Source organism: Lontra canadensis, unplaced genomic scaffold (genome assembly GCF_010015895.1).
Source record: "Lontra canadensis isolate GAN:19392208 unplaced genomic scaffold, GSC_riverotter_1.0 scaffold93, whole genome shotgun sequence".
Taxonomy (NCBI): Eukaryota; Metazoa; Chordata; class Mammalia; order Carnivora; family Mustelidae; genus Lontra; species Lontra canadensis.
The window spans coordinates 7,369,189-7,397,025 of NW_022631087.1; the positions used below are offsets into that span (position 1 = coordinate 7,369,189).

The 27,837-nt window shown below is 46.1% G+C and overlaps 1 protein-coding gene across 2 annotated transcripts; it reads left to right on the top strand.

Moving 5' to 3' along the window:
- Positions 1-1,372: 1,372 nt before the first annotated feature.
- EIF3L (eukaryotic translation initiation factor 3 subunit L) lies at positions 1,373-27,828 on the top strand. 2 transcript variants are annotated; one of them, XM_032836623.1, is made up of 13 exons: positions 1,373-1,483; positions 2,019-2,067; positions 3,729-3,939; positions 6,903-6,982; positions 9,934-9,995; positions 13,114-13,183; positions 13,397-13,470; positions 16,861-17,032; positions 19,044-19,198; positions 19,948-20,118; positions 20,955-21,452; positions 26,679-26,759; positions 27,622-27,828. In XM_032836623.1, the coding sequence occupies exons 1-13, from the start codon at positions 1,451-1,453 to the stop codon at positions 27,658-27,660; spliced, it is 1,695 nt and encodes a 564-aa protein (XP_032692514.1). In that variant the 5' UTR covers positions 1,373-1,450; the 3' UTR covers positions 27,661-27,828. The 2 variants fall into 2 exon arrangements, with proteins under 2 accessions (XP_032692514.1, XP_032692515.1); XM_032836624.1 differs by lacking the exons at positions 1,373-1,483; positions 2,019-2,067; positions 6,903-6,982 and having other exon boundaries at positions 3,861-3,939.
- The last annotated feature ends 9 nt before the right edge of the window (positions 27,829-27,837 follow it).

Below are 27,837 nucleotides of genomic sequence, written 5' to 3' on the forward strand. Positions count from 1 at the left end.
ACACATACATACATGCACATAATTAGATGGTTATAAACAAGGGATCCGAGTTTTTGGTGACTGAAGCTTACCTGAGGAATAATAAAGAATCAGAAATTACAAAAACTAAACTAGGTAGGAAAGAGAATGTTTACTTAGAACAAGAAATCACAACACAAATTGTGGGAGAAATCAGCCCATTACAAATTGCAATTTCAAAAAGCTGACAGATAACACAAACATCACAAAGTCCAGAAAAGAAACATATCTGTTAGTTTTCTTAAGCACTTCCACTTTTTATTTTTTAGGTTGAATATGCTTGGATCACCTCTTTATATGACAATTTTGTATCCTCATTTTCCATAATATGAATGGAAAAATAATGTCCTCTAACATGTTAGATCAACATTTTTATTATATTTCATTATAAATTCCCAATGTAGTTAACATAGAATGTTAGATCAGCTTCAGGTGTCAAAGCAAAGCAAAAAAAGCGACCCAGGGGGCGGGGCAGGGCATGTCAATTCTAAACAGGATGCTCAGAGAACTGAAGGTGACAGAGCCAGCCTTGCAGATATCTGGGAGGGCTGCATTCTATGATCTATACCAGTAAATGTGAATGCGAAGACCACAGGCGGCCTGTGCCTCACAGGGAAAAGATGGAAGAGCTGTTTTTTGACAAGAAGCAGAGGAGACTGGGTCCTAAGATGGGTGAGACAAGTTCCTGGTCACAGCAAATCAGTAGCAGAGCAGGGACTGGAATCCAAATTTCTATTAGGTGTTGTGCATGAGCAGATGACCGTACGAAGGTCCCTGTGCCACGTGCTGGTTTCTGGTGGTTTTAACCCCATCCCTAACTCGAGGGTTCTCCGGGAGACGAACCTACCCCACCTCCCACTGCTCCTGGGCCCCACACCACAGCTGGCCGCACACTGCCTGCTCCAGCCTTGTTGTCCAAAGTTGGCAGGAGCCTTTTCTCAATGACCTCTCGCCTCAGAGGACCAGGTCTCAACTTTTACACCAATAAGTTTACTCTTCTGAGGTCGAACATTCCAAGACACTTCTTGCCGCAGGCAAACTGCTTACACCTAAAACCAACAGTAGGCCCCCATACCCGAATTTCCTTTCTCGCGAGAAATCGCCAGAAGAGGCTGCCAGCCATCTTTTGTGTGGCATTATTTCTGGTGTCTCTTTGCCCATTTGTTTTGCCGAAGTGGTTCAACGGTATTTCTGAATTTACGCAAGCGATAAAGAGTCACCCTTCCTTGTAGAGCCTCTGTTTGAAGAAGGAAGAAAAATTCAGAGGTTTGTCGTCTTCGCCCTTCTTAACGTGGCGGTCTCCTATCGCTAGAGGCTTCCTAAGGACTTCCGGCTTCCCAGCAGGCCCAGGGGCCCTGAACTTCCAGCCTCACGACGCAGGCGCGGGCCACACTTTTCGTTCTCTCTGGCTGTGTTAGTGAGCCGCGCAGCCATGTCGTATCCGGCTGATGATTACGAGTCCGAGGTAAGCGGGCCCTGCGCGTGTATTGGGCTCCGTGACGGAGGCAGCGTTCTCTGGATGCTGGGTCCCGCTGTGAGACGGTGTCCGGGCCCCTCTGGGAGCCTCCACCGGCCGCAACTAGCTACGGTCTGCCTTCCGGCGTGCGCGGCCCTCACGCTGTTCCCATTGCTTGCGTCTCCTCTCCAGCCCAATCTCTGCCCGCCCACTTCGCGTCTCCGGTCTCCTCCTCTCGTTTACCGAGATCGGAGACGGAAACTGGTCATGGGGTTTCTGTAACTTAGCTCCTGTGGGCTTGGTTCACTCTTGTCGGTCCCCGTTGGTTCCCACAGCCTCTTGTGCTTTGCTTTACCTTATCGCACCCGTAACGTTGTATTGTCATCTGCTTATTCGCCCTTCTCACGAGCATGTTAGTTTCTCAAAAGCAGAGACTCTGTTTTACCCACTTTTGTATCCTTAGTACTTTTACTTGGCACATAGGTCGAACGAGCATTTTGGGTTCACGAATTGGTGACTGTTCCTATGTCTGTTTCGTTAATAGGCTGCTTATGATCCCTACGCTTACCCTGGTGACTATGATATGCACACAGGTGAGACTACGGGCTGGCTAGCTGGTACTTCTAGGGTTTTGCAACTTTTTGAATGTCTCGGAACAGCTCTTGACGGGCATCTGTGAAGCGCTGCTTCTCCGTGGTCCAGGTTTGGAGTCAGTTATTAGTTCTCAGAAAGAGGGTGGTACAGCGCCTAATAAATGAAGCCTCTTTCATGGTCCTCCTCAAAGTCCCAGAAGGGAAGGTGTACCGTCCTGGCTGTGGTTTCCTTGTTAAACTGCTTGCTGAAGAAGAAAACCTTGTTGTGAAAAATTAGTGATTCCAACCAAGCTCAAATGAAATCTTTTTGGAAGGTTTTGAGGTTTCCTGAAATGTTATAGTGAGTTAGTTTGACTTAGCATTTTGTAAGTGCCGTGCATTGTTATAGGTACTCTGTGCGAAGTATTTCCTTTAATCCTTAAGAGAGCTCTAGGAAGTGCCTAAATTAATGTCTCCGTTTTCTCAGATGAGAAAACTGAACAGAGAGGTTTAGTAACTAGCACTGTTGTATAGGTAGTAAATGGCAGTCATTCATTCAAGAAATACTAAGTGCTGGGACACCCGGGTGGCTCAGTTGGTTAAGCGTTCAACTCTTGATCTCAGCTTGGGTCTCGATCTTGGTCTTGAGCTCAAGCCCCCTGATGGGCTGTACGTGGGGCGTGGAGCCTACTTTAAAAAAATATTTAAATGTATATATTTAAAATACATGTACAGAAGGTGCCTCCTACTTACCTACCCTTCTGACGGTCTTCCCTTCTCTTTCAACACACTTAAAACTGTTTTAGGTGCTGAGGGTGTATGAGTACAAGACAGACAAGGTTCTTGCCCTTAGAGGATTTAAGTTCTAGTGGAAGAAACCTATGATAAGCAAATATATAATTGTAAATAGTGGTAAATGTTCTGAAGAAACAGGGCGATGGGATGGAGAGTGAGTTGGGGATAATTTTATCTTTGAGTGTTTATTTGTGTTTTTTTTTAAAGATTTTATTTATTCATTTGAAAGAGAGGTAGTGAGAGCATGAGCAAGGAGAAGGTCAGAGGGAGAAGCAGACTCCCCGTGGAGCTGGGAGCCCCATGAGGGACTCGATCCCAGGACTCTGGGATTACGACCCGAGCCGAAAGCAGTCATCCAACCAACTGAGTCACCCAGGCGTCCCTGAGTGTTTATTTTTAAAGTTTATTAATTTGGGGCGGCTGGGTGGCTCAGTCGTCTGCCTTTGGCTTAGGTCATGATCCCAGCGTCCTGGGATCAAGCACCGCGGGAGGCCTGCTTCCCCCTCTCCCACTCCCCCCGCTTGTGTTCCTCTCTGTCTGTCTCTGTCAAATAAATAATCTAAAAAAAAGATTTATTAATTTATTTGACGGAGAGAGAGAGAGCATAGGTAGGGGGAATAGCAGGCAGAGGGAGAGGGAGAAGCAGGCTCCCCGTGGAGCAGGGATCCCGATGCGGGGTTCGATCCAAAGACCTGGAATAATGACCCAAGCCAAAGGCATGCTTAACCAACTGAGCCATGCAGGTGCCCCATCTTTGAGTGTTTAAAAGGGAATCGTACCCAATTTTATAGACTTGAATTTTCTTTGGGGGATGGTCTTGCCCTTCTGTTTTGTAACGTGTGAGTTTGAAAACACTTGATAAAGTATTTATTATATCTGACCTCTAGGTGATCCAAAGCAGGATCTGGCTTATGAACGTCAGTATGAACAGCAGACCTATCAGGTGATCCCTGAAGTGATCAAAAACTTCATCCAGTATTTCCACAAAACCGTCTCAGATTTGATTGACCAGAAGGTGTATGAGCTGCAGGCCAGTCGTGTGTCCAGTGATGTCATTGATCAGAAGGTGTATGAGATCCAGGACATCTATGAGAACAGGTACAGAGTGCTGACTGAAATGACCGTCTTTCTGGGTGGGACTGGTTTACTGATACAGCCCCTAAAAAAGGGGTCTGTTAGTCATTTCTCTGTAAAGAGAGTGCCCAAGGGGTTTCTGTGATTGCTCATAGGGAGACATGTTATTCTGTTGGAATATTCTGTATTCCCAGAACTCAGGGCCTAAAATAATATCATTATCAGTAGTCGTAGCAGTAACTAGTATGTCTGTCCAGTATAGATCAAACAGTGTTCAGAACGCTTTTCCTGTATTTACTCATTACTCTTCACAGTGACCTCGTGAAGTAGGTAGTATTGTTTTCTTTATTTTACAGATGAGGGAAACAAAGCCTAGAAAGGATATAGCTAGTTGAGTGCGTATGTTGAGTTTTGAACTTGCATAGTTTGACATCAGAGCCTAATTTTTTAAAAAATATTTTATCTATTTATCTGAGAAAGAGAAGGAACAGGGGGAGGGGCAGAGGGAGAGGGAGAAGCAGACTCCCCGCTGAGCAGGGACACCCCACCCCTCCACGTGGGGACATAGGGCTGGATCTGGGGTCTCCAGGATCATGACCTGAGCCAAAGGCAGACTCTTAACTGACTGAGCCACCCAGGCACCCCCAGAGCCTAACTTTTGAGTTACTGTACAAGTTAATGCGTAACAGGGTGAGCCAAGCTTTGAGTGGCTGCTTCTGTTTTGGGGGGATTGCCCTTGTTTTATTGGCATTAGAAATGAGACCAGTTTGTTAGGGTTGAGAAAGTCAGGAAAGACTTCACCAGGGATATAGAATTTAAAGAATTCCTGGGAGAGGTGCCTGGCTGGCTCATTTGGAAGAGCACATAACTCTTGATCTCAGGGTCGTGAGTTCGAGCTCCACCATTTAAAGTAGAAATTACTTTAAAATAAGTAAATAAACTTAAAGTAATAATTAGTTAATTCCTAGGAGGATGGGTGGACAAAATGAATAGCCAAAGGCTTTTTGGATTAATGAATAGAATTAATCCCTGAACTGTTTTTTTCCTGCATCTGCAGGTCTTTCTAGTAGAAATGTGTAGATCAGTGCTGTCCCATAGAAATAATAATATTAGCCACATGCGTAATTTAACTTTTTTCATCAGTTATGTTTAAGAAATGTAAAAGGAGGGGCAGCTGGGTGGCTCAATGGGTTAAGCCGCTGCCTTTGGCTTGGGTCATGATCTTGGGGTCCTGGGGTCGAGCCCCACATCGGGCTCTCTGCTCAGCAGGGAGCCTGCTTCCCCCCTCTCTCTGCCTGACTCTCTGCCTGGTTGTGATCTCTCTCTCTGTTAAATAAACAAATAAAATCTTAAAAAAAAAAAAAAAGTAAAAGGAGGGGTGCCTGGCTGTCTCAGTTGGTGGAGTGTGCGACTCTTGATCTCAGGGTTGTGAGTTTGAGCCTCATGTTGGGTGGGTGAGGTTGGATGTAGAGATTACTTAAATATAAAAATTTTTTAAAAACTGAAACAGGTGAAATTAATTTTCATGACATTTCAACATCTAAAATATTATTACCACACATAATCAGTATTAAACTGTTAATGAGTTATTTTACTTTTCTTTGGTATTAAGTCTTCTAAAACCTATCTTTTGTATTTATACCACATTTCAATTCGTGTATGTTGGAAATACCTGATCTCCATTTAGATTTCATAGCATTTACGATAGAAAAAGTAGATATCTAAGTAATTCTAAATGTAGCTGAAAGTTCGCAGTAACCAAGTATTGGGTTTTTTGGTTAAAATTAAGTAAAATTTAAAATTCAATTCTTGGGGCACCTGGGTGGCTCAGTGGGTTAAAGCCTCTGCCTTCGGCTCAGGTCATGATCCCAGGGTCCTGGGATCGAGCCCCGTGTCGGGCTCTCTGCTCAGCAGGGAGCCTGCTTCCCTTCCTCTCTCTCTGCCTGCCTCTCTGCCTCCTTGTGATCTCTGTCTGTCAAATAAATAAAATCTTTAAAAAAATAAAAAAAATAAAATTCAATTCTTTAGTCACAATAATCACATATGGCAAAAGGTTACTGTTTGTGACAGTACAGGCGGATACAGACTATAGTTGAAGCCAAACATGTGGTAGAGCTTGCTGTAGGAGAATGTGTGGTGAGAAGAATGGCTGGTGCCTTGGAAAATCCAGTGTTATTGAGATGCTTTATGTTTTATACTATGTCCTGAAGTGAGGACTTGAGCATGTTTCTATGCTGACCTGAAAAATCCGGAGAAGGGGCGCCTGGGTGACTCAGTGGGTTAAAGCACTCTGTCTTTGGCTCAGGTCATGATCTCAGGGTCCTGGGATCAAGCCCCGCATCGGGCTGTCAGCTCAGCAGGGAGCCTGCTTCCCCCTCTCTGCCTGCCTCTCTGCCTACTTGTGATCTCTCTCTCTCTCTGTCAAATAAATAAATAAAATCTTAAAAAGAAAAATCTGGAGAAGAGGAAAGGTGGGGCTTGAGGAGAGTGGAGGGCAGTTTGAAGTCGCTCCTGAGGGGATCAGGGCTGTGAGTGTTTGGGTTGGATGCCGTAGTTCTGTAGCGGCGTCAGACCGCCCCAAACAGACTGATTGGCTTCCAGATTTGGATGGGGGAGGAGGCACCGTGCTCTGGGAAAGTAGGGGGAAATTGCTAGGGGGAAAGCGTGGGTGTCTAGAAAGTAGTTATCAGATGAGGGAATAGCAAGCTGTCCTGTATGAGTAGAGTTTCATGATACAGAGGCAGGAAATGATCCTGAAGAGCATTGGCGGTTGCCTGACTGGTAGGGAGGAGTGTTCACTGGATTAAGAAAAGTTGAGGTGCAGAGTTCTGTTGAGGAGAGTTGTAGCCTTGGAAGGCTCTGGCCCTGACTTTGTTTCTGTGACCTCTCCCTCTTTGTGAGCCTGGGTCCTTACGTAAAACGTGTGGTTTGCCTCTTCTCTGTTCCTTCCTGTTTCGGAGTTTAGAATTTTTCTGCTTGGTTTTCAGCTGGACCAAGTTGACTGAAAGGTTCTTCAAGAATACACCGTGGCCTGAGGCTGAAGCCATTGCTCCACAGGTTGGCAACGGTAGGTATGAGTTCCGTGTTCTGTACGCTGGATGGGATTCTGCGAGTGACGGGTCCTGAGGAAGCTCAGAAGAGTCCGTGTGTGTTTTACTCACCATTTTGTTTCCCCAGGGTTTGGTGCATAGTAGACCCTTAGTAAAGAGCTTGCTGAGTGACAGCGGAATAAATGAAGAGGGGACAGAGACCTCTCACACGTGATGAAGCTGAAACAGATCTTTGTCCTGACTTGTTTCCATCCCCCTGTGATTTTGGGGGTCAGTACAGTCACTTGGGAATGAGCTGTCTGGCTTCCTCCCGCCTCTCACCTTACGATGGTGTTTGTTGTATATGGTGTAAAGTAGGGAGATCCAGCTTCATGCTTTTGCGTGTACATATCTAATTGTCCCAGTACCAGTTTGTGAAAAGACTATTCTTTTTCCATTGGATTGTCTTGGCACCTTTGTTGAAATTGGTGATTGTGTAAATGTCAGGATTTATGTCAGGACTCTGTTTAACTCTGTTGGTATCCGTCTATCCTGATGCTTGTGCCGCACTGTCTGAATTACTGTGGCTTTGTGGTAAGTTTTGAAACCGGGAAGCATTAAGTCCTCCAACTGTGTTGTTGTTCTTCTTGTTTTCTTTTTTTTAAAGATTTTGTTTTTTATTTGACTGAGAAAGAGATCACAAGTAGGCAGAGAGGCAGGCGGGGGGTTGGGGGGGAAGCAGGCTCCCTGCCGAGCAGAGAGCCCAATGTGGGGCTTGATCCCAGGACCCTGAGATCATGACCTGAGCCAAACGCAGAGGCTTAACCTACTTAGCCACCCAGGTTCCCCTGTGTTCTTCTTTTTCAAACTTGTTGTTGGTTCTTCTGAGTCCCTTGGATTTCCATATGAATTTCAGGATCAGTTTGTCAGTTTCTGGAAAGAAATTGGGATTTTGATAGGGATTATGTTGCATCTGAAGATAAACTAGGGGACTATCGCCATTATATTAAGCCCTCTAATTTATGGACATGTGATGTCTTTGCATTTATTTAGGTCTTTATTTTAATATCATTTTACTGTTTTCAGTGTACAAGTCTTGTACTTCTTTGATATAGCTAGTGTTTTTTGGACACTTTATTTTTAGTATTATTGGTACACAAGTTAGAACTCACTTTGTAGGAGGTGTTATTTTCTGTGTTGCTCAGACCTTATGCCCTGTTTAATATGTTGCCTATAAAGAATCATATTGTGTGTGTCAACAACAGTTGGAGTCTTGAAATATGGTTGGCCCTTGAGCACATGGGTTTGAACTGGGTGAATCCACATACACATGGATTTTTTCCGATACAGTATAATAGTGTACATGTATCTTCTCCTTGTGATGTTCTTCACAGTTCTCCTCTTTAGCTTACATATTGTATACCATGGTAACACAGTGTATAACATGTATACCACGCAAAATAAGTGTTGACTGTTATTGGTAAGGTTCCATCAACAGTAGGCTGTTAAAGTTAACAGTTAAATATGTGGGGATTCAAAAGTTAAATGTGAGGGGCACCTGGGTGGCTCAGTGGGTTAAGCCTCTGCCTTTGGCTCAGGTCATGATTTCGGTCCTGGGATCGAGCCCCGCATCGGGCTCTCTGCTCACCAGGATGTCTGCTTCCCCCTCTGTCTCTGCCTGCTGCTCTACCTGCTTGTGATCTCTCTCTTTGTCAAATAAATAAATAAATAAAATCTTAAAAAAGTTAAAGGTAGGTTTTTGACTGAATGAGGCAGGGGGGATCTGTGTCCCTAACCCCCCTCTGTTTAAATGTCAGCTGTGTATAATTTTAAACAGGTAAGTAATGACAGGGCTTAACAGTATAAAAGGAGATTTGGTGTAAAAATCCTCTTCCCTTCTTTCCTCCTCAAGCCTTAAGTTTCTCTAGAGCCATCTAGCGGTAACACTTTCTTTTTATCCCTCCCGTGATAGTCTGTGTGTACCTAAGCAAGTAGGAATGGCCTGTTTGTTTCTTTTTACATAAAGCAAATGCCATTTTCTTCCCTTTTTAAAGTTTATTATATTTTTGGAGAGTATTCTGCATCTCCAGGATTCCCAAGACCACCCCCAGGTTTGATGATTTGCTAGGAGGACTCCCAAGACGCAGGGTGAAGGGAAGGGGCACGCAGAGTGGAATCCAGAGAAAACCACGTGCATGGATGTTATCACCAGTCCTTTCTTGTGGAGTCATTTGGGATGTGCTTAATTCCTTGAGCAAAGAATTGTGATGTGTGAAAAGTCTCTCAGAGAAACCTGTACCACATCCAATGTCCAAGGATTTTATGGGGTGCTGGTCATGTGGGCACACCCCCTGCCTAGCACGAACCAAAATTTCAGACTCCCAGAAGGAAGGCAGGAGTTCAGGATAAACCGTAGTGTTGCATAGTTTAGGCTCAGCAGATCACTCTTGTCAGGATACTGGGGGACCCTCCTGAAGTTCAGGTTCCCAGATGCCAGCCAAGACCCAACTTTACTAGCCAAAGGGTAGAAGTCTCAGACCTACTTTCTTAATTCTTTTCTGTACAGCATCAGTACCCAAAGACCTTTTCTTCCCTCCTTTCTTTTTAGTGGTTGTATCATATCAATAGGATAAATTCTTTACAGTAGAATTTCTAAGTCAAAAACACCCATGTGTTCGCAATTTTGATAACGTGACATTGTCTTTTTTAGAGCTGTTACTATTTATTTATGTGTTGGTTTGTTAAGTGACTGGATGGCAAAAATCTCTAAATGTTAGCAAAGGGAAATGGGCCTGAATGGATTAAGATGAGGTTGAAAGACGAGAGATGATTTTCTTTTTGCATGTATTCTTGGGGTGTATTGGAATTTAGATGTTATTTTGTATCTTAAATCATGTTTATCCCTCTTTTCCGTTCAATGGGCTAAAACTGCCTGAAGACCCTAGTTGCTTTGTGGATTACTAAAGCAACTCTGTGCCATTTCTTTCAGATGCCGTCTTCCTGATTCTATACAAAGAATTATACTACAGGCACATATATGCCAAAGTCAGTGTGAGTATCTAACTGTTGCTAGCTCTGTGCCATTTTTGCCTTTGGAGCACAATCATTAGTTTCTGTTGGTTCAGTGTCCTGCAGTAGTTGGCATGTTTTCTGAGTGTTCAGAAATGACAGAGGGAATGCTTGACTCCAATAAGCTGCATGTCTGTCCCAGACAAACTTGCTTGGCATAGCTTGTGTGTCCTTTTCAATTTCTCCATCCCCACAGTTTTCCTGACTTGGCACTCATCACGTCGACTGGGTTTCAGGATGCCATCCTAATGGTGTGTTCCCAGGCTCCTACTGCTTCAGCTCGTGATGCCCTTACTTTTCACTTTAGTGTAGGACTGCGAGCCTTCTCTCTGAAACACGCAGGGAGTGTCCCTGTGTGCCCAGCATAATGCTTGACACCTGGCGGGCATCTCTGCTCTAATCCTCACAGTGGCCCTGCAAGGCGGGCAAACTGGGGTGCAGAGGGGTTGCTTCTTCTCAAATTTATGCAATGAGTAGGTGGCAAAACTCCTTGAACCCAGGCCTGGCTTACTGTGATGCCAGTGTTCTTTCCACTGTACTCTCCCAGCTTTGGGCACTTGTTTGATTCTTCTCTTGTTTCTGAATTTTAGAATGCCCCAAGTTGCTTAAAATAACTATCTGTACTATTTATATACACCATGACTGAAAATCTCTATCTTTAGCCCCTGTCTCTCCAAATCTGTACTTGTATATCCAGCTCCCTATTCCATTATCTCCACTTGGCTGTCTGATAGTCACCTCAGATTTGGGTGTTTTGTTTTGTTTAAGATTTTATTCTGGGGCACCTCGGTAGCTCAGTTGATTAAGCATCTGCCTTTGGCTTAGGTCCTGGTCCTGGGGTTGGGCCCCATGTCAGACTCCCTGCTTGTCAGCGAGTCTGCTGCTCTCTCTCCCCCGCCCTGCCTTGTGCTCTCTGACTTGCATGTACTCTCTCGTACAAATAAATAAAATCTTTTAAAAAAAGATTTTATTTGAGAGAAGGAGAGTATGAGCAGGGGGAGGGACAGAGGGACAAGCAGACTCCATAGTGACCAGGGAGCCCAACATGCGTCTTGATCCTAGGGCCCGGAGATTGTGACCTGAGTCGAAGGCAGATGCTTAACTGACTGAGTCACCCAGGCACCTCAAGTTTAGCATACTCCAAACGGAAGTCTTATTTTCTCTCTAAGCCTGTTCTTCTCATGTCAACCAACTCAGTAAATAATACGACCATTCAAACAAAAACCTTGGTGGTGTTCTTGACTTGACTTGACTTCCAGCCTTGTAACAAATCCTGTTCATCTCTGTCTTCAGCATGCTTTTTGAAACCACCCGCTTCTTACCTCCATCACTGCTGCTGCCCTGGTTCAAGGCGTTGTGTCATCTCTTGCCTAAGCTGAGCAGCTGCTTACCTGCTCTCAGGTTCCACTCTTCCACTTGAGTTTATTCTCAGCCTAGTAACTGGCATAGTCCCTTTGAAACAGTCTTGTCACGTCACACCCTCCCTCCCAATCCTACCCTGACTTCTCACCATCACACTTGGAAGAAAATCCCAGGTCTCAGTCATAGTCCTGTTTCATCTGGCCCCTGACTCCCTTGCCAGTCTCCTTTTCTACGACTTTCATTCCTTTCTTGGGCTTCTTGGCACTTTGGAGCACACATCACTCGCTGACATTGTGGTATTTGTTTACTTGGGCTTTGTCTGCTACTTGCACTAGAGGGTGTAAGACTCCACCAGGGCATGGACTTCGTCTTGTCGCTGCTATAATCTGGTGCCTGATCCTCAATGGTGACAAGTTAATTGTTGGAGCTCGTATGTGCATGTGTAAATGAAGGAACCTGGCACCATGATCTCTCCATAGAGTATTTCTTCTCCCAGTCAGCTCTCATCTCTAAAGACCACCTGACCTGGCTAGGGCTCCTGCCTTGCCACAGGAGCCACCGTTAGTGGTTGCTGGAGGAGTTCCTGTTGTCAATGCGGGGGGCCATGTTTTTCCGGCATCCCAGTGAGCTCTCTGTCCTCTCTGTTAGAAAGTAAAGGTTTCCTCCTACCATTGCTATTCTAGCTCACGTACTCTGTGGCCTAGGTTGAGACTCTAGCTAGCCTGTATAACATCTCTTCTTTGGGAAGACCATGGCATCACAACCCATAGTACAGTTGGTTGTACCACTTCTAATCTTCCCTTAGGTCTGTGATGAAGATTCAGCAGAAGTTTATTGACTCTATGACCTTTTTGTTAGGTACCAGACAAAGTACTTTCATATATATGACCTGTTTGGAACCTTGTCGGGCGGGGGGAGTTCTTTGAGAGAGTATTTGTTATATTGGGCACTTCAACTACATAGTCTCGTACTATGGAGAGATCAAATACCTTGTCGGAAGCTCGCAGTTAGTAAGCACTGGAGCTAAAAGTCCAGGGCCGTGTTCTTTCTAGCTATTCACAAATAGTAGCATATTCTTTCCCAGCTCAGAAATCTTCAGTGGTTCTCAGTTGCCAGCAACATCAAGTCTAGATTGGGGGGGGGGGGGCTCAGCAGCCTTCTGTGCAAAGGGCCAGATAGTTGTTTGGCTTTGAGGCCATAATGGTCTCTTTTGAATCTATTCGGCTCTGCCTTTGTAGCAGCCACAGACAATGAGTGTCTATGACTATATTCCTGTTGAGCTTTTTATTTACAAAAACCAGGTGACGGTGGACTTGCTGATCTCCGTGGCCTGGATTCCTGTTCGGCACTGAAAGACCCCTGCATTCCTAGCCTGTTGTAGTCCAGTCTGGCATAGCCTAGTGTAGCGCTACCTGCTCTCCCCATCCTTCAAGCACCGTGATTTTACTCCTTTGCTTTTGTTAGTACTTCCGTCTTTCTGCTTCACCAGATCTGCCTGTATGTTCTCGAACAGTCCGTTGAGGTTGTTGCCATAATGCCTAATCGTTGTGGTCAAGATATTCATTGTCCTTTCAAATGCTCTAGCACCTACTGTCGTGCCTCTGGCCTGAGTGCTGTTTGCATACTAAGAATGCCAGAAGAGGCATTGCTTCTCACGTGTGTTCAGCTGTCGTGGCAGACCATGAGTAAAACACATTTAAATTAACTGTCAGTCCTGATGTCTCTGTTCTCTTTCCAGGGAGGGCCTTCGTTGGAGCAGAGGTTTGAGTCCTACTACAACTACTGCAATCTCTTCAACTACATTCTTAGTGAGTTTGAGGTTTGGCCTGGGGGTGAGGCTACAGTGAGGCCTGATGTTAGCCTCCAGCTCTTTTTAGCAGGGTTATAAAAAGGGTGGGAAGGAGGGATGTCCTGTGATTCTTAGTTCTTTTAAGAGAAAAATTACAGAATGTACTCCGTATGCTTACTAAGTGAGAATAGTCATTGCTTTGCATCTGACTTTTCTGTGATCTCCTGCACAGATGCCGATGGTCCTGCTCCCCTTGAACTACCCAACCAGTGGCTCTGGGATATCATTGATGAGTTCATCTATCAGGTATCTGGCCAGCCTTGGTCTAATTTGAAATAACTAGTCTGACAAAGGATTAGCTGTTATCATTGTTTGCATTGTTTAAAACATGCTTGGGATAAAAATGTCCCATCACTGTGGGAAGGACCCCACGATGGTGGTCTTTGATGTTTCAGTTTTCTGAAGAGTCAGGCCTAAGAGCTCTGGATATGAACTTGGAAGTCAGCAGAGTTGAGCTGACTTTCACTAAGCTGTTACCTGATCTTGAGAGTTGGTCTGGTTGGAAAAAATAAAAGCATCATAAGCTTTGGAGTCGGTTATTCTGTTTTTAAGTCTACTCCGTTTCTGAAGAATAAACCTGAGGGACACCTGGGTTCTCAGTTGGTTGAGCGGCCAACTCTTAATTTTGGTTGGCTCAGGTCATTATCTCAGGGTCCTGGGATCGAGCCCCATGTCTATTCCATGCTCAGAGCGGAGCCTTCTCCCTTTGCTCTCTTGTGTGCCTCTGCACTGTCTCTCTCTTTCCAAATAAAATCTTTTAAAAAACCCACAAAAAAAAACAGAATAATTCAGTTTGGAAAAATACTTGTTTTCCATGAATTTTAGGGGGATGGTGTATCTCTCACTGGGTATTTCAGGAGAAATGAGTTTCTTAATAAAGCCGTCATTTGAGCTGCATAGACAAAACAGACCTAAGAAGTGCTGGCAGATTGTGATTGGTATGCTGAGAAAGCCCTCCTAGAGCTGGCCTGTCGAGATGGAGGCTTATGAGGGTTCAGTGCCTTTGTGCAGAGAAGGCTACAAACCACGCTGGCCATGTTTGCCTTTTCTGGCTCCTTGGTCTGTGGAAGCCCTTTCTTTGGCAAATTTTAGAAGGTTGGCGGTCCTTTCAACTCACAGCAAGCCAAAGGAGGATCATCCGTGCTAAGGTTCTTCATCCTGCTTAAGATTATCATAATCTCTTGGGTTTGGGTTTAGCTGGTGTTCTCTTAAGGGGCTTAAAGTGCTCTCACTGTAACAAAGACCGGCTGGCAAGAGCCAGGTGTGACTCCTCCCGGCCAGGTAGATGTCACATGGGGTAAGTGGGTCCCCCACCCCTCGGCTTTCGTTTATTTTTATCAGTACGGGTAATACATGATATGTCATTAGTGTTTAAACACTTTGTCTTTTTCAAATTGCAGGTGAAGTTTGTTTTTATCTCTCTTTTTTTTAAGATCATTTATTTGAGAGAGCGAGCACGCATGTGCACACACAAGCCAGGGAGGAGAGGCAGAGGGAGAGGGAGAAGCAGACTCCCCGCTGAGCAGGGAGCCTGACATGGGGCTTGATCCCAGGACCCTGGGGTCATGACCTGACCTGAAGGCAAATGCCCAACCGATTGAGCCGCCCGGGTGCCCCCAAACTACAGCTAAAGTTTAAAGTGTCTTCCTTCCTTGCCTTTGTGGCAGCATCAGTTACTGTCTGCAAAGACAGGCGTTACATTCACGCTTCTCAGGAGTTTATATAAACATGTACGTATCAAATACACCGTCTAAAAATGGCATAATACTATGTTGTGTAATTTGTTGTGATATGGAACACTTAACATGTCTGTGTAGAGATGGCTTTATTCTTCTCTGCCGTGTACACGATACGGATATACCACCCTCTTGGTGATGATATACCACCCTTGGGTGTTGAGTTTGCACTATTACACATAGTGAGTCCCTCAATAGTCTTGTGTGTGTTACACATTGGTCTGTCTCTAGAGATCCCCAGAGGTAGAATTGTTGTTTGAAGAATTTTTGCTTTTTAAGTTTTTTTGTTTGTTTTTGAGAGTAAGGGAGTGCCTGCGGGAGGAGGGAGGCAGGAGCAGTGGGAGAGAGAGAATCTGGAGCAGACTCCATGCCCAGCGTAGAATTGACGTTGGGCTTGATCTCACAACCCTGAGATCATGACCTGAGCTGAAATCAGGAGTCATGTTCGGTTGTTTTTAAAGATTTTATTTATTTATTTGATGGAGATCGTGAGAGAGGGAACACAAGCAGGGGCAGTGGGAGAGGGAGAAGCAGGCTTCCTGCTGAGCAGGGAGCCCGATGTGGGGCTCGATCCCAGGACCCGGCAATCATGACCTGAGCTGAAGGCAGACGCCTAATGACTGAGCTGCCAGGAGTCATGTTTAACTGACTGAGCCACCCAGGTTCCCCGCTTTTAAGTTTTTTCAGATCAGCTTTATAGAGTCAAAACTTGCATACCATGAGATACTGATTTTTAAGTGTGCTGTTGAAGAGATCGAACAGATGGTATCCACTCCACAGTCGATGCTGAACATTTCAGTCACTTTGGACCTTAATAAATGGTAATACATTGTCCCCTCTAAGGGCTTATCAGATTACACTGCTGTCAACAGCATTTGAGAGTTTTTCTCTGCTGTGGATGTGATTAGTCTAATTTTTGTCTGTTTGATGGGAAAGAAATGGTAATCTCATTTTAATTTGCATTTCTCTGCTATGTGAAGAGCTCAGGTATTTTCCCTGTTAATTGGCCAGTTTTGATTTTCTTCGAAGTGATCCTCATTATCCTTAGTCCATTTTTCTGATGGATTATCTTGTTCTTACTGAGTTATGGGAATTCCTTCTATATTCCTGATGCTCTTTTGTTTATTATAAATCTGGAAACTTTTTTCTGTGTTCTTAGAGGAAGGTGCTGATACGGAGTTGAAGAGCATTCTTGGGTCATGTCATCTAGGACCTAGATTTCTAGGTCACTGGTTTCCGAACCTGGTACCAGAATTGACCAAGGATCTTTTAAAAACCGGTTGAGTGGGTAGGTCTCTTGTGCTGTTCTCTGGGTGACTGATGGAGTCGGCCCATTGCTGGTCCCAGATAGAACCACTGCCTTAAGGATTACCTGTGGCATGGGCCCTAGATGTGCCTTCTACTTGGTAAGGCTCTGTGGTTGGTACGGAGGTGACCCGACTGGGTTCCTGTCCCTGGCGAACAGATGTTCGGCTCCAGTAGGCAAGACACACTTGCAGACACTACCCTGTCCCCATGTGTCTTTATTTGTTATCCTGACTCGGCATGGCACAGCCCAAGAGAAGAAGATCTGTATAAGCCATCCGGTTCTGACAGCCAGATCGACTGCATTGTGAAGCCCAGAGACGTTAAGTGACTCTAGGCTGTGTTTGGCTCCAAATTGAATTTTTTTTTCACAAACTACCTTTCATCTTCGAGATTTTTTACTTAGCTGTGGAAGAAGTGACATGCTCCATAATGAACACCATTCAGTTTAATGAGAGACGGCTTTGCAAAAATAAGTAGCGTACAGAACAGTTTAGCATGAGACGGTGCCGCGCGCCCCACCTGACCCCCGCGCCGCTCTCCCTCCATTTCAGCATCGTACGCAACTCCTGCCTCTCTCCCTTCTTCCCAACAGTTTCAGTCATTCAGTCAGTACCGCTGCAAGACTGCCAAGAAGTCAGAGGAGGAGATCGACTTCCTTCGCTCCAATCCCAAAATCTGGAACGTTCACAGTGTCCTCAATGTCCTTCACTCCCTGGTAGACAAGTCCAACATTAACCGGCAGCTGGAGGTGTATACAAGCGGAGGTGAGTGCTGCTTGCCATCTGTTCCGGGAGGGGAGAGAGGCCCGGGGAGCGCGGGGGAGCCACTGTGGCTTAGGTAATGGGCTGCTCTTCTTTGGTGCTGGGTGTGAACAGCAGCCAAGTGCGGGTGCTGAGGGCTGTCGGGCTCGGCCGTCTGTTGGCCGACACGCGGAACCAGCTGGCACTCACGAGGTCTGATTAACAGACGCTTCTACTGTGTCTCCAGGGCTTTCGTGTAGATAAGCGCTTCTCATGCTTTTTCGCGTCAGGATGGCTTTACAGTCTTTAAAGACTGAGAATCAGAGTTTGTCCATATAATAGGCGTCAATGCAAAATGAACAGGCCTTTAAAAAATGTTTAAAGGAAAGGGCACCTGCAGCAGTGCCCTTTTTGCAAATGTGCCGGGAATATACAAAGAGAGCTGAATTCTCATTCTGCTCCTGAGTTCAGTTTGTTGGAATTACAATATGCGGTTTGGGTTGAAGTATATGAGGGAGACCTGGCCTCGCCTAGACGGGGAGTTGGGAAAGGGAGGAGTGTCTTCACAGCCTTCTCAGGTAATGGGGGTTTCATACTGGTAAATTGCAGTGAGAAAATGGGGGTTTCATACTGGTAAATTGCAGTGAGAAATCTGAAACCTTAGCATTGAACTTTTTTTTTTTTTTTTAAGATTTTATTTATTTATTTGACAGAGATCACAAGTAGGCGGGAAGGGGGGAGCAGGCTCCCTGCTGAGCAGAAAGCCCAATGTGGGGCTTGATCCCAGGACCCTAGGATCATGACCTGAGCTGAAGGCAGCGGCTTAACCCACTGAGCCACCCAGCTGCCCCTTGAATGGATCTTTTTACCCCTGCACAGTTTTGTAAAATATTGGTTCATTGAGTTATAAAGATTTCCTAAATGTTGATGTATTTTATTATACAACCTAAAACACCCACTTTGATTATCAGCTTCATTAGGTAAGTCTTTATTTGGAAGCTCATAGTGGCAAATACAGGTTTTTAAAATTAGAATTTGCTTAAAAGCTCCTGTTTTCATTGGCAGTGAGCACTGTCCGTTGTCTTTATTGACATGCAACAAGCTTACCCCGTTTGTTTTTGAGAAAATGTCTGCTAAACACCCAAATCTAAGTAACCATAATTTGTGTGTCAGTCATTCAAGTAAAAATGGTGTTTTGTGAAAAAATGGGTGGTTCTTTCGCCACGTTTGGTGGGAAGGAATACAGTAATTACTGATACAGTTTGCTGCCACTGCCTGGTTTATGCTGAGTTGTCAGTTTCACCCACTGTGTTTGCACCATCAGTGCAACGTGGCATTTCGGTGAGAAAGACAAATAGCGTGTTAGTGTTACTAGGAAAGTAACTTTGACCTCATGCACTTCCTGAAAGCAGTGGCCTTGATGAGTAGCTGCTCCTGATAAAAGGGGTCATCTCAGTAATCTTGGTGTCTTGGAACCAACCAAACAAAAACCTGCCCGCCCCCCGCCCCCCACAACTCCTCTTGGTAAAAGATTAGTGTGAGGCCAAGGACACTTGGCCTGTTAGTTGGTATGGGGGTTGTGAGTTCGAGACTCATGTTAGGTGTAGGTTACCTTTTTTATTTTTTTATTTTTATTTTATTTTATTTTTAGGATTTTATTTATTTATTTGACAGAGAGACAGAACACAAGGAGGCAGAGAGGCAGGCAGAGGGAGAGGGAAGCAGGGTCCCTGCTGAGCAGAGAGCCCGATGCGGGACTCAATCCCAGGACCCTGGGATCGTGACCTGAGCCGAAGGCAGAGGCTTTAACCCACTGAGCCACCCAGATGCCCCAGGTTACCTTTTAAAAAAAAAAGGAAAAAAAAAGGTCAGGCATGCTGCTTCTGGGTAGTCCTCTGAAGGCAGTTACTCCCCATTGGCGGGAAGCTTCAGAGGCCGGTAGTAGGTGGAGAGTCAGCTGAGTGACATTCAGGGATTAGGCTCCCCTTCCTTCACGTGTCCCTGCTGGAATGGTCACAGTGTCTGTTTCTCTCAGGTGACCCCGAGAGTGTGGCTGGCGAGTACGGACGGCACTCCCTTTACAAGATGCTTGGGTATTTCAGCCTGGTGGGCCTTCTGCGTCTGCACTCCCTGTTGGGGGACTACTATCAGGCCATCAAGGTGCTGGAGAATATCGAACTGAATAAGAAGGTGATTACCTGTTTCCCCCTGCCCCCCTGCCCAGAGCCAGAGTCTGCGTTAAGAGAAACTCTGATCTCAAAGGACAAATGTTAGGGATCAGAAAGAGGAGTCTTCCCCAGGCCAGTTGAAAAATGAGACGTGGGGGAAGCACTGTAGTGAACGTCTGCGCATAGGCAAGGTGCTTTCTCTTTGTTGCTTAGTAACACTCGAAATGTTCGGCAGTCTTTGATTCTATTTTCAAGACCATGATAATGGCAGATTTTTACTATTCAGATCTCACTACTTAAGGAGTGAGACTTAGTTCTGAGGTAGTATAGACAATGACGATTAGCTGTGGTGGTTTTTTTCGGCCACAGAAAAATCGGTACTTTTTTGTTGTTCTGTGTGTGTGTCTTTTTATTTCAGTCTTGTTATCTGTTCCTTTATCGGTTTTATCTGGAGAAGGAAGGAGCAGAAAGTGAGGAAGAGTACACAGCTGAGGGGTGGAGGGATTTGGAGTGGAAAGAAATGTTAGGGTCACCTGGTCTAGTCCCTTCCTGTTACATCTAACAGTGTGGAGCTCTCTGGTCACAAGACTTAATCAGTGACTGGTGTGGTCTGCGCTCTGATCCTCTTAACTCCAGAGGACAGCACTTTCCTGCTGGGTAGTTCGGGGCCTCTGTAGAGGGCTTCTGCTCGGCTGACACTGGGCTCTGCCGGCTTGCAGATTATCTCCGGGATGACTTGGTATTGGGACTCACGGATGCTTCCATCCACAGAGCATGTACTCGCGGGTGCCCGAGTGCCAGGTGACCACGTACTACTACGTCGGTTTTGCATATCTGATGATGCGTCGTTACCAGGACGCCATCCGGGTCTTTGCCAACATCCTCCTCTATATCCAGAGGACGAAGAGCATGTTCCAGAGGACCACGTACAAGTACGAGATGGTAAGGAAGCTTCTGACCAGCTTGACCCCTTGGCACATGTGCCGACAGTTTTTGGTAAAAGCTCTCCCAAATTTTGCTTTTTGTATGTGTTTTCAGTAGGGCGATTTCTTAATGGCTGGACTACTCTTAAGTTTCTTTTGTTGTGCCTGTTACTTCAGATCATTAATTCCTTGACGATAAAGACAGTATCTTTTGTTTTACTTTCTCCCCCCAGCAGTGTCTACATTTATTCAGCAAGTTTTCTGAGTGTTTACTGGGCTCTGGGTAGTTAAAACTGAGGGAGGTGGAGGTACCACCCTCAAGCAGTTTGCCGCGGAGGAGGGGGAGGGTCCAAGACGTGCACAGAATTGGGAGGTTTCTAGGCAGAGCAAAGTTTCTAGGAAGAGACTTGGAAGCATGGAGATGTAGCAGCACAAGGAACAGTTTTGCTGGAGGGCCGTAGAGTAGTCAGATTGGGAGGCTAGGTTCTGGGGTAACCTTCACTGTCTAGCTCAAGTATTTAATCTTTATAGGCCTTACAGTGCCATCAGAATTTCTGGGTGACTCAGTCATGATGGTGTGGGAGGGTCGATCTGCCGGTGAGGATGGGGTGAACCAGGAGGAATGAGGAGGAGGCCCTAGTAAAGAATCCAGAAACCAGCTGAGGAGGCCCCGGAAGCGGGCTGGAAGTTCAATAGAGCTGGAGGGCAGATGTGGAGGGACTTCGGGAAAGTTAACTGACGGGTGCAAGACCAGGGAGAAACCAGAGGCCTATGCAGCGTGTACTTGGGAGGGTGATGGGGACCTCAGAAAGTCCATCTCGTTTGACCCTGTGCCAATTGGTCTCGCCCCTGCAGATTAACAAGCAGAACGAGCAGATGCACGCGCTGCTGGCCATCGCCCTCACCATGTACCCCATGCGCATCGACGAGAGCATTCACCTGCAGCTGCGGGAGAAGTACGGGGACAAGATGCTGCGCATGCAGAAGGGCGACCCGCAGGTCTACGAGGAACTTTTCAGCTACTCGTGCCCCAAATTCCTGTCGCCCGTGGTCCCCAACTACGACAACGTGCACCCCAACTACCACAAGGAGCCCTTCCTACAGCAGCTGAAGGTGTTCTCGGACGAGGTGCAGCAGCAGGCGCAGCTGTCCACCATCCGCAGCTTCCTCAAGCTCTACACCACCATGCCCGTGGCCAAGCTGGCCGGCTTCCTGGACCTCACGGAGCAGGAGTTCCGGATCCAGCTGCTGGTCTTCAAGCACAAGATGAAGAACCTGGTGTGGACCAGTGGCATCTCCGCCCTCGATGGCGAATTTCAGTCGGCCTCCGAGGTTGACTTCTACATCGATAAGGTACAGCTGCCTTCCAGCCTGGGCAGTTGCGGCCTCTCTCTCCATCTGTTCAGCCGTCAGGGTGTCCTCGGCACCCGCCACTCGGAGCATTTGAGACTTGTGGTGCACAAAACCAGCAGAGGTTTCTGCCCTCACACTGATCTTCTCATGTGAGAAAGTAGACAGTAAGCACTACAGTGAAGCAGACCACGTAGTAGGCGTCAGTGCAAAGTGAACAAGCCTTTATTATTTTTTTTTAAAGATTTTATTTATTCACTTGACAGAGCTCACAACTAGGCAGAGCAGCAGGCAGAGAGAGAGGGGGAAGCAGGCTCCCGGCCGAGCAGAGAGTCCTAGGTGGGGCCCGATCCCAGGACGCTGGGATCGTGACCCGAGCTGAAGGCAGAGGCCTCAACCCACTGAGCCACCCAGGTGCCCCTGAAAAAGCCTTTAAAAACACTTTTAAAGGAAAGGGCACCTGGGTGGCTCAGTCAGTTAAGTGTCTGCCTTTGGTTTGGGTCATGATCCCAGAGTCCTAGGATCAAGTCCCACATCGGGCTCTCTGCTCAGCGGGGAGCCTGTTTCTGTGTCTCCCTCTTCTCTTCTTCACTGCCCATGCTCGCTTGCGCTCTCTCCAATCTTTTAAATTTATTTTTTTATTCTTCTAAGAAAAAGAGTTTCATTCTAGTCCGAGTCAAGAGAGCTGCCTGGGGTACACAGTCCTCACAAAAAGGAGACTCCAGGGAAGGGAGGGTTGGTACAAAAGTTATATATGGTTTTGCTTTTGTTTTCGTTCTTGTTTTACGTAGAGTTACAAGTTGCGATGAAGGACTTTCCAGAAAGGCTATACGACGAATCTTATGGGAATCAGTGAGGTTTTTTTTCTTACGTTTCTGTTTGGAATGGTTTTTTTTGGTGGGTTTTGTTTGTATTTTAACGAAGCAGATGTACAGTGTGTACTTGGGGCAGGAATAGAGCCCATGTCAAAATGACTTCGCCAAGTCATTTTGACCTTGGGTAAATGTTTTACCAGGAGCGGGGCCTACAAACATGAAAAGTGGAACGTTTCCTTTATCATGGGTTAGAAATTGCCAAGTGCTGTGCAGTTAAGGGTAGGAAGGCAGAGGTGGCAGTATTGCACAGGTGCTCAGGGTAGCCTTTGTTGAGGAAGCGAAACTGCAGCTAAGACTTGAAGCAAGTGAAGAAACTAGCCAGACACGTTTGAGGGAGCAGCGTTCCAAGGAGTGGGCGCTGTAAGGACAAAGGCCCTGGGGCAGGAGTGAACCCAGTATGTTTGAGGGACAACCTCATTGTGGCTGCAGTGACCTGAAACAGGAGCCTGGGGCAGAAGAGAGGATCAGGGAAGAAAGTGGGAGGGTGTGGCCTAGAGTGTGGGATGCAGTTTAGCCAGTGAGAGCCATTGTCCTGACTTGTCTCACTCTAGATGAGTGCTGCCTACGTTTGGACCTCATGTAGCGGACTGACACAGCATGTGCTCTTTTTCTTGTGTCTGGCTTCTTTTTCTCGTGTTACATTTAAGAGCGGCACCATCCAGCATTTTTGTGCACAGCAGGAGTCGTCCCCTTCAGCACCCGGCCAGCTGCTGCTGCAGGAGTTGGCTGTGATTTTCGCGTTCTAATGCGGATGCGCTTTTCAGTGGTTTTGTGTATTACAGAAAGTGTCCGTGGTTTTGGAGAGTGGCTCTTAGCGGTTCATTGAAGTTGTTGTTGTTTTTTTTAAGTGATTCATTTATATCTGCTTGTGAATGCAGAGTTATTTCTGGAAGGAGGCCCGAGCAACATCCTAGGCTCCTCTCAGGAGGAGGGCTAGTGTTCGTTTGCATTGCTGGATTTTAAGTTCAAGTTAACATTTTGGTGTCCTAATGAGGTTTTTAAAAAGAACTAAGTTCTGTTTTGTAGGTGAGTTTTTTTCAGATGTAAAATATGCTAGACTCCTAGAATTGCTTTTTCCATGAAGTCACACCCTCTCATCATCCTTAATGTGCGCACACTCAGAGACGATATTCTGCTTAACATATGTGGAATGCTGATACGGACTTACAACAGTCTGTTAAAATGAATAGACTGATGTCTTTCTTCTGGAATGTTCTTGGCTAATATCTTTTACTTTATGTGCTCTGTTTTCCTTCTGGAGTTCTTACTTGATGTATATTAGACCTCATTCTGTTTTCTGTGTCTCTTAAACGCTTTCTCCATCTTCTTTAGTCTCTGTTCTGGGTAATTTTCTTTTGATTGATTATTCTATCCTCGTTAATCTCTTCAGCTCTGTTTTTACTTTCTCTGATTTTTCTTAAATTCATGGTGAAGTGTTTCCATAAACGTTCTTCGTTCCTTTTGTTTGTTTGTTTACTACATACAGTTTATTGTCTTTGAAAAACTTTGTTGACATTTTTTGAAGTGTAGGATGAATATTCATTCTTCTAGAAGGGATTTGCTTTTGCCTCTTCAAGGTGCCTGGGGAGATTACTGGTCTGGGACCACCATAGACTCAAAGCCTGGGGTCCCCTGGACCAACCAGGAAACAAGCCCAGGCTACGGATTGTCAGAAGAATCACCTTGTGTTTATAACGTCCGGGAATGTGTCTCTTTCCTCTTGTATGTCCCTCCCCCAACTTGGTGAGCATTGCTTAGTGTCTGGAGTGGGATGGCTGCCCAGTCCCCGTTTTGCCTTCAGCTTGAGGGTGTAGCTCAAGGGATCCAGCACTGCAGGGAGCATCTTCTGTCAGACTGACCCTGGCCTTGGCTTGTCCCTCTGTGCAAGTCTTCTGGGATTGAGGAGCAAGTGCACCCCCCGCAGAGCAGGCTTCTGTGTTTCATTTGGAATGGTTTATTTTCTCTTAAGTAGCTCTTTAATCTCTTGTCAGCTCTTCGATGCGATGAGGGGATTTTTACAAACTATTTATTTTGTATTTCTAGTTGCTTTGAGAAAGTATTGGTCTACACATAACTTTATTTTTTGGCCGTGTTTTAAAGGTATAACCGTGTAACATAAACTTCACCATTTTAAAGGATGAAATTCTGTGGTTATTGTTATATTCACAGTGTCACACAGTCGGTTTCCCCTAATTCCATGACATTTCCACAGCTCCCTACCTATGAGCAGTCATTCCCAACTCCCCTTGTCCCGTCATCCTTGGCAAACCAGTAATCTGGTCTCCATCTCTGTGGATTTGTCTGTTTTCGATATTTGCTATGATAAACATGTGGCCTTTTCGTGTTTGACTTCTTTCACTGAGCACGTTTTCAGGTCTTGTCCAGGCCGTGGCGCGTATCTCTCTGTTTTCACAGTGGCGAAGGACCGTGCTGGTAGGGGTGCGCTGCTTTGTTGACCCAGTCATTAGCTGATGGACAGTCAAGTTTCCACCTTTTGACTATCGCGGGTAACGCCGCTATCATGAATTTTTGTGTACAAGTTTTTGTGTGGATGTCTTCTCTTGGGTGTATACCTACTTGGGGAATTGCTGGGTCAGTTGGTAGTTAGTTTTGAAAGCTCATCTTGCTAACCTGAACCTTCTCACTTAGAGTATATGGCTTTTGGAAGACTTGATGTTTGGCAGAAATTGGCTGTCTCTGACACGAACGGGCTCACTGAAAGTAGAAACATGTCACTAGGGGAGTTTTCCAGTGTTGTTTTAAAAATCAGAACTGTCCCTTGTAGTATCACTTCTACTACCTAAAGTCCTTTTCGAATTTGTTCTCAGTGCCTTCCTGACATAATGTTTGGCAGTATCGGTAACCTGCTCCATCCCCTGTCATCACTTTGTAACCCCGCTGAACTGGTCCCAGTTATCTGGATGGTCTTTAACAAAATACTTCTGGGAAGCCTGGTGGGCGCAGTTGGTAGAATATGTGATTCTTTTTTTTTTTTTTAAAGATTTTTATTTATTTATTTATTTATTTGACAGAGGGAGAGAGAGATCACAGGCAGAGAGAGGGGGAGAAGCAGGCTCCCTGCTGAGCAGAGAGCCTGATGCAGGGCTCGATCCTAGGACCCTGGGATCATGACCTGAGCTGAAGGCAGAGGCTTTTACCCACTGAGCCACCTAGGCAGCCCCCCCCCCTTTTTCTTTAAGATTTTATTTATTCATTTAAGAGAGAGAGAGAGCCAGGGGCAGAGGGAGAGAGGGAGGGAGACGCAAGCTCCCCCCTAAGCAGGGAGCCCGATGTAGGGCTTGATCCCAGGACCCCGGGATCGTGACCTGAGCCAAAGGCAAACGCTTAACTGAGCCACCCAGGCGCCCCATGAAAATGTTTTTGATTGCATGTTTTGGGGGCATTTTTTTAAATTATTCCTCTTACTGGTTCACTTTTGTCTTTAGCAAAATGTTGCTTTCTGGGTAGTGGTGGTGGTTCTTTTGGTAAACATTGCATTTTTATGTAACTCCTGACCCAGGGATCCAGAGTCGCATGTTCTGCTGACTGAGCCGCCAGGCATCCCTGCTTGCTTTCTGGCTTTTTTTTTCTTTTTTTTTTTTTTTAAAGATTTTATTTATTTGACAGACAGAAATCACAAGTAGGCAGAGAGGCAGGCAGAGAGAGAGGGGAAAGCAGGCTCCCTACTGAGCAGAGAGCCTGATGCGGGCCTTGATCCCTGGACCCTGAGATCATGACCTGAGCAGAGGCTTTAACCCACTGAGCCACCCAGGCGCCCTGGCTTTTCTTTTTTCATCCTTGACTTGAAAAAGTCCTGTTAAAGAGATCCAGAAAATTCTTGGGCCTTGACCTAGATTATGCAGGAATTTACAAGTAAAATGGTGTTCAACCACATTTGAGTTAAAAAACAAAGTTTAGAATCTGGATTCACTTGTAGCCTCACACTCCTAAACAGTGTGTGAGAATAAAATGCTGTCTGAAATGTTTCTATTGCTGAAAGATGTGTGTTCGTTACAAAAGACTTGAAAATAAAAATGGTGCCTGGGTGGCTCAATGAATTAAACCCTGTCTTCAGCTCTGGTCATGATCTCAAGGTTAGGATCAAGCCCGCATCGGGCTCCATTATTGGCGGCGGGGGGAGGGTCATCTGTCCCTCTCCCCCACCTCAAATAAATGAATTAACAAGGAAGCAGAAATCGAGCATCTAGAAAGAGCGAGTTGCCGTCAGCCGGTAAGGCTCTCCCGTGGGGTGCCCCCCGCCCAACGTTTGCGTTTGCAAGGCAGTGTGGGGCTTTATGTACTAAGTGCCCCTGCCTCCCTGCTCGTCTCTGACTCTGCTTTGCTTCTCCCATAGGACATGATCCACATCGCAGACACCAAGGTTGCCAGGCGCTATGGGGATTTCTTTATCCGGCAGATCCACAAATTTGAGGAGGTGAGAAGTTGGGGAGCGGTGTTGGGTTGGAGACAGAGGTTTGGAACTGGTGGGGAGTTTTTACTTTTTTTTATTTTTCATTTCAAGAAAGCCCAGAGTTGGCCCTTTAAAAAGTTTCTGAGCAAGACTGGCTGGCTGCTTGAGGTTTGGGGAGTGGGGTTGGGCCTGTAGCAGTTGCTGTGTCAGCCTTCTCCAGAGCATCTCTTTCCAAGATCTCTCTCTGCGGGTGGCCAGCTCTCCTCTCCCTCCCTGGTATTTCCTAATATGGGTGGCTTCACTGCTTGCTCTTACCCATCCCTCCCCGTTTGGCAGTTACTCTCCGATGTAGACAGGTCTGGCCGGTTCTTGCAGGCAGAGGACAGGAAGCTGGGTTTTGATAGACTTGGTGCATTTCACATCTTGCCCTGGGAGAGGTCCTGGGAGTTTGCAGGGTGTGTGCGCGCTTTCTGTGTGTGGCCGTAGCTGGAACCGCTTCGTCCTGGTGTTCTGAGTTCTCCAGCAGAGGTCACTGCTCTGCTCTGGGCCAGCCACGGGGCTCCTCCTGCAGGAAGAGCGCAGCCCTGGCAAGTTTGGCTTCTGTGAGCCGCGTGTCTTATAAAACACGGACAGAGCAGTGTGGGTGTGGCGTGTGAAGGGCAGGTAGAACAGTCCGTGTGAATTGTGCAGGGCTGTGGGAGTGTCAGGAGGGGGGGCACCTGACTGGGGCTTTCTGCACACAAGGTGGACACCGGTGCCTGCATCAGAGAGACCCTTCCCGGACTTCAGAGCGGTGGCCTGGGGGTCCGACCGGGGGATCGTGCACACTGGAGGACAGGGGTCGGTGAGATCTCTGTATCTAACTTGGCTTTTCTTCTTCTCCTAGCTCAATCGAACCCTGAAGAAGATGGGACAGAGACCCTGAGTACCTTCACATTCTCGTTAGGAGCGGATTCTGAGGTCTCTGCAGGCGGGGCGTATTTTTGTCACCGTGAAGCCTTTATCTAGATCAGCCATCCAGCTGAGTTGAAGTTTATTTGAATTAAGGACTGGAATGTTTTAAAAAGGTCTCAGTAAAAGATCTTTGGAGCCATATTTGTCA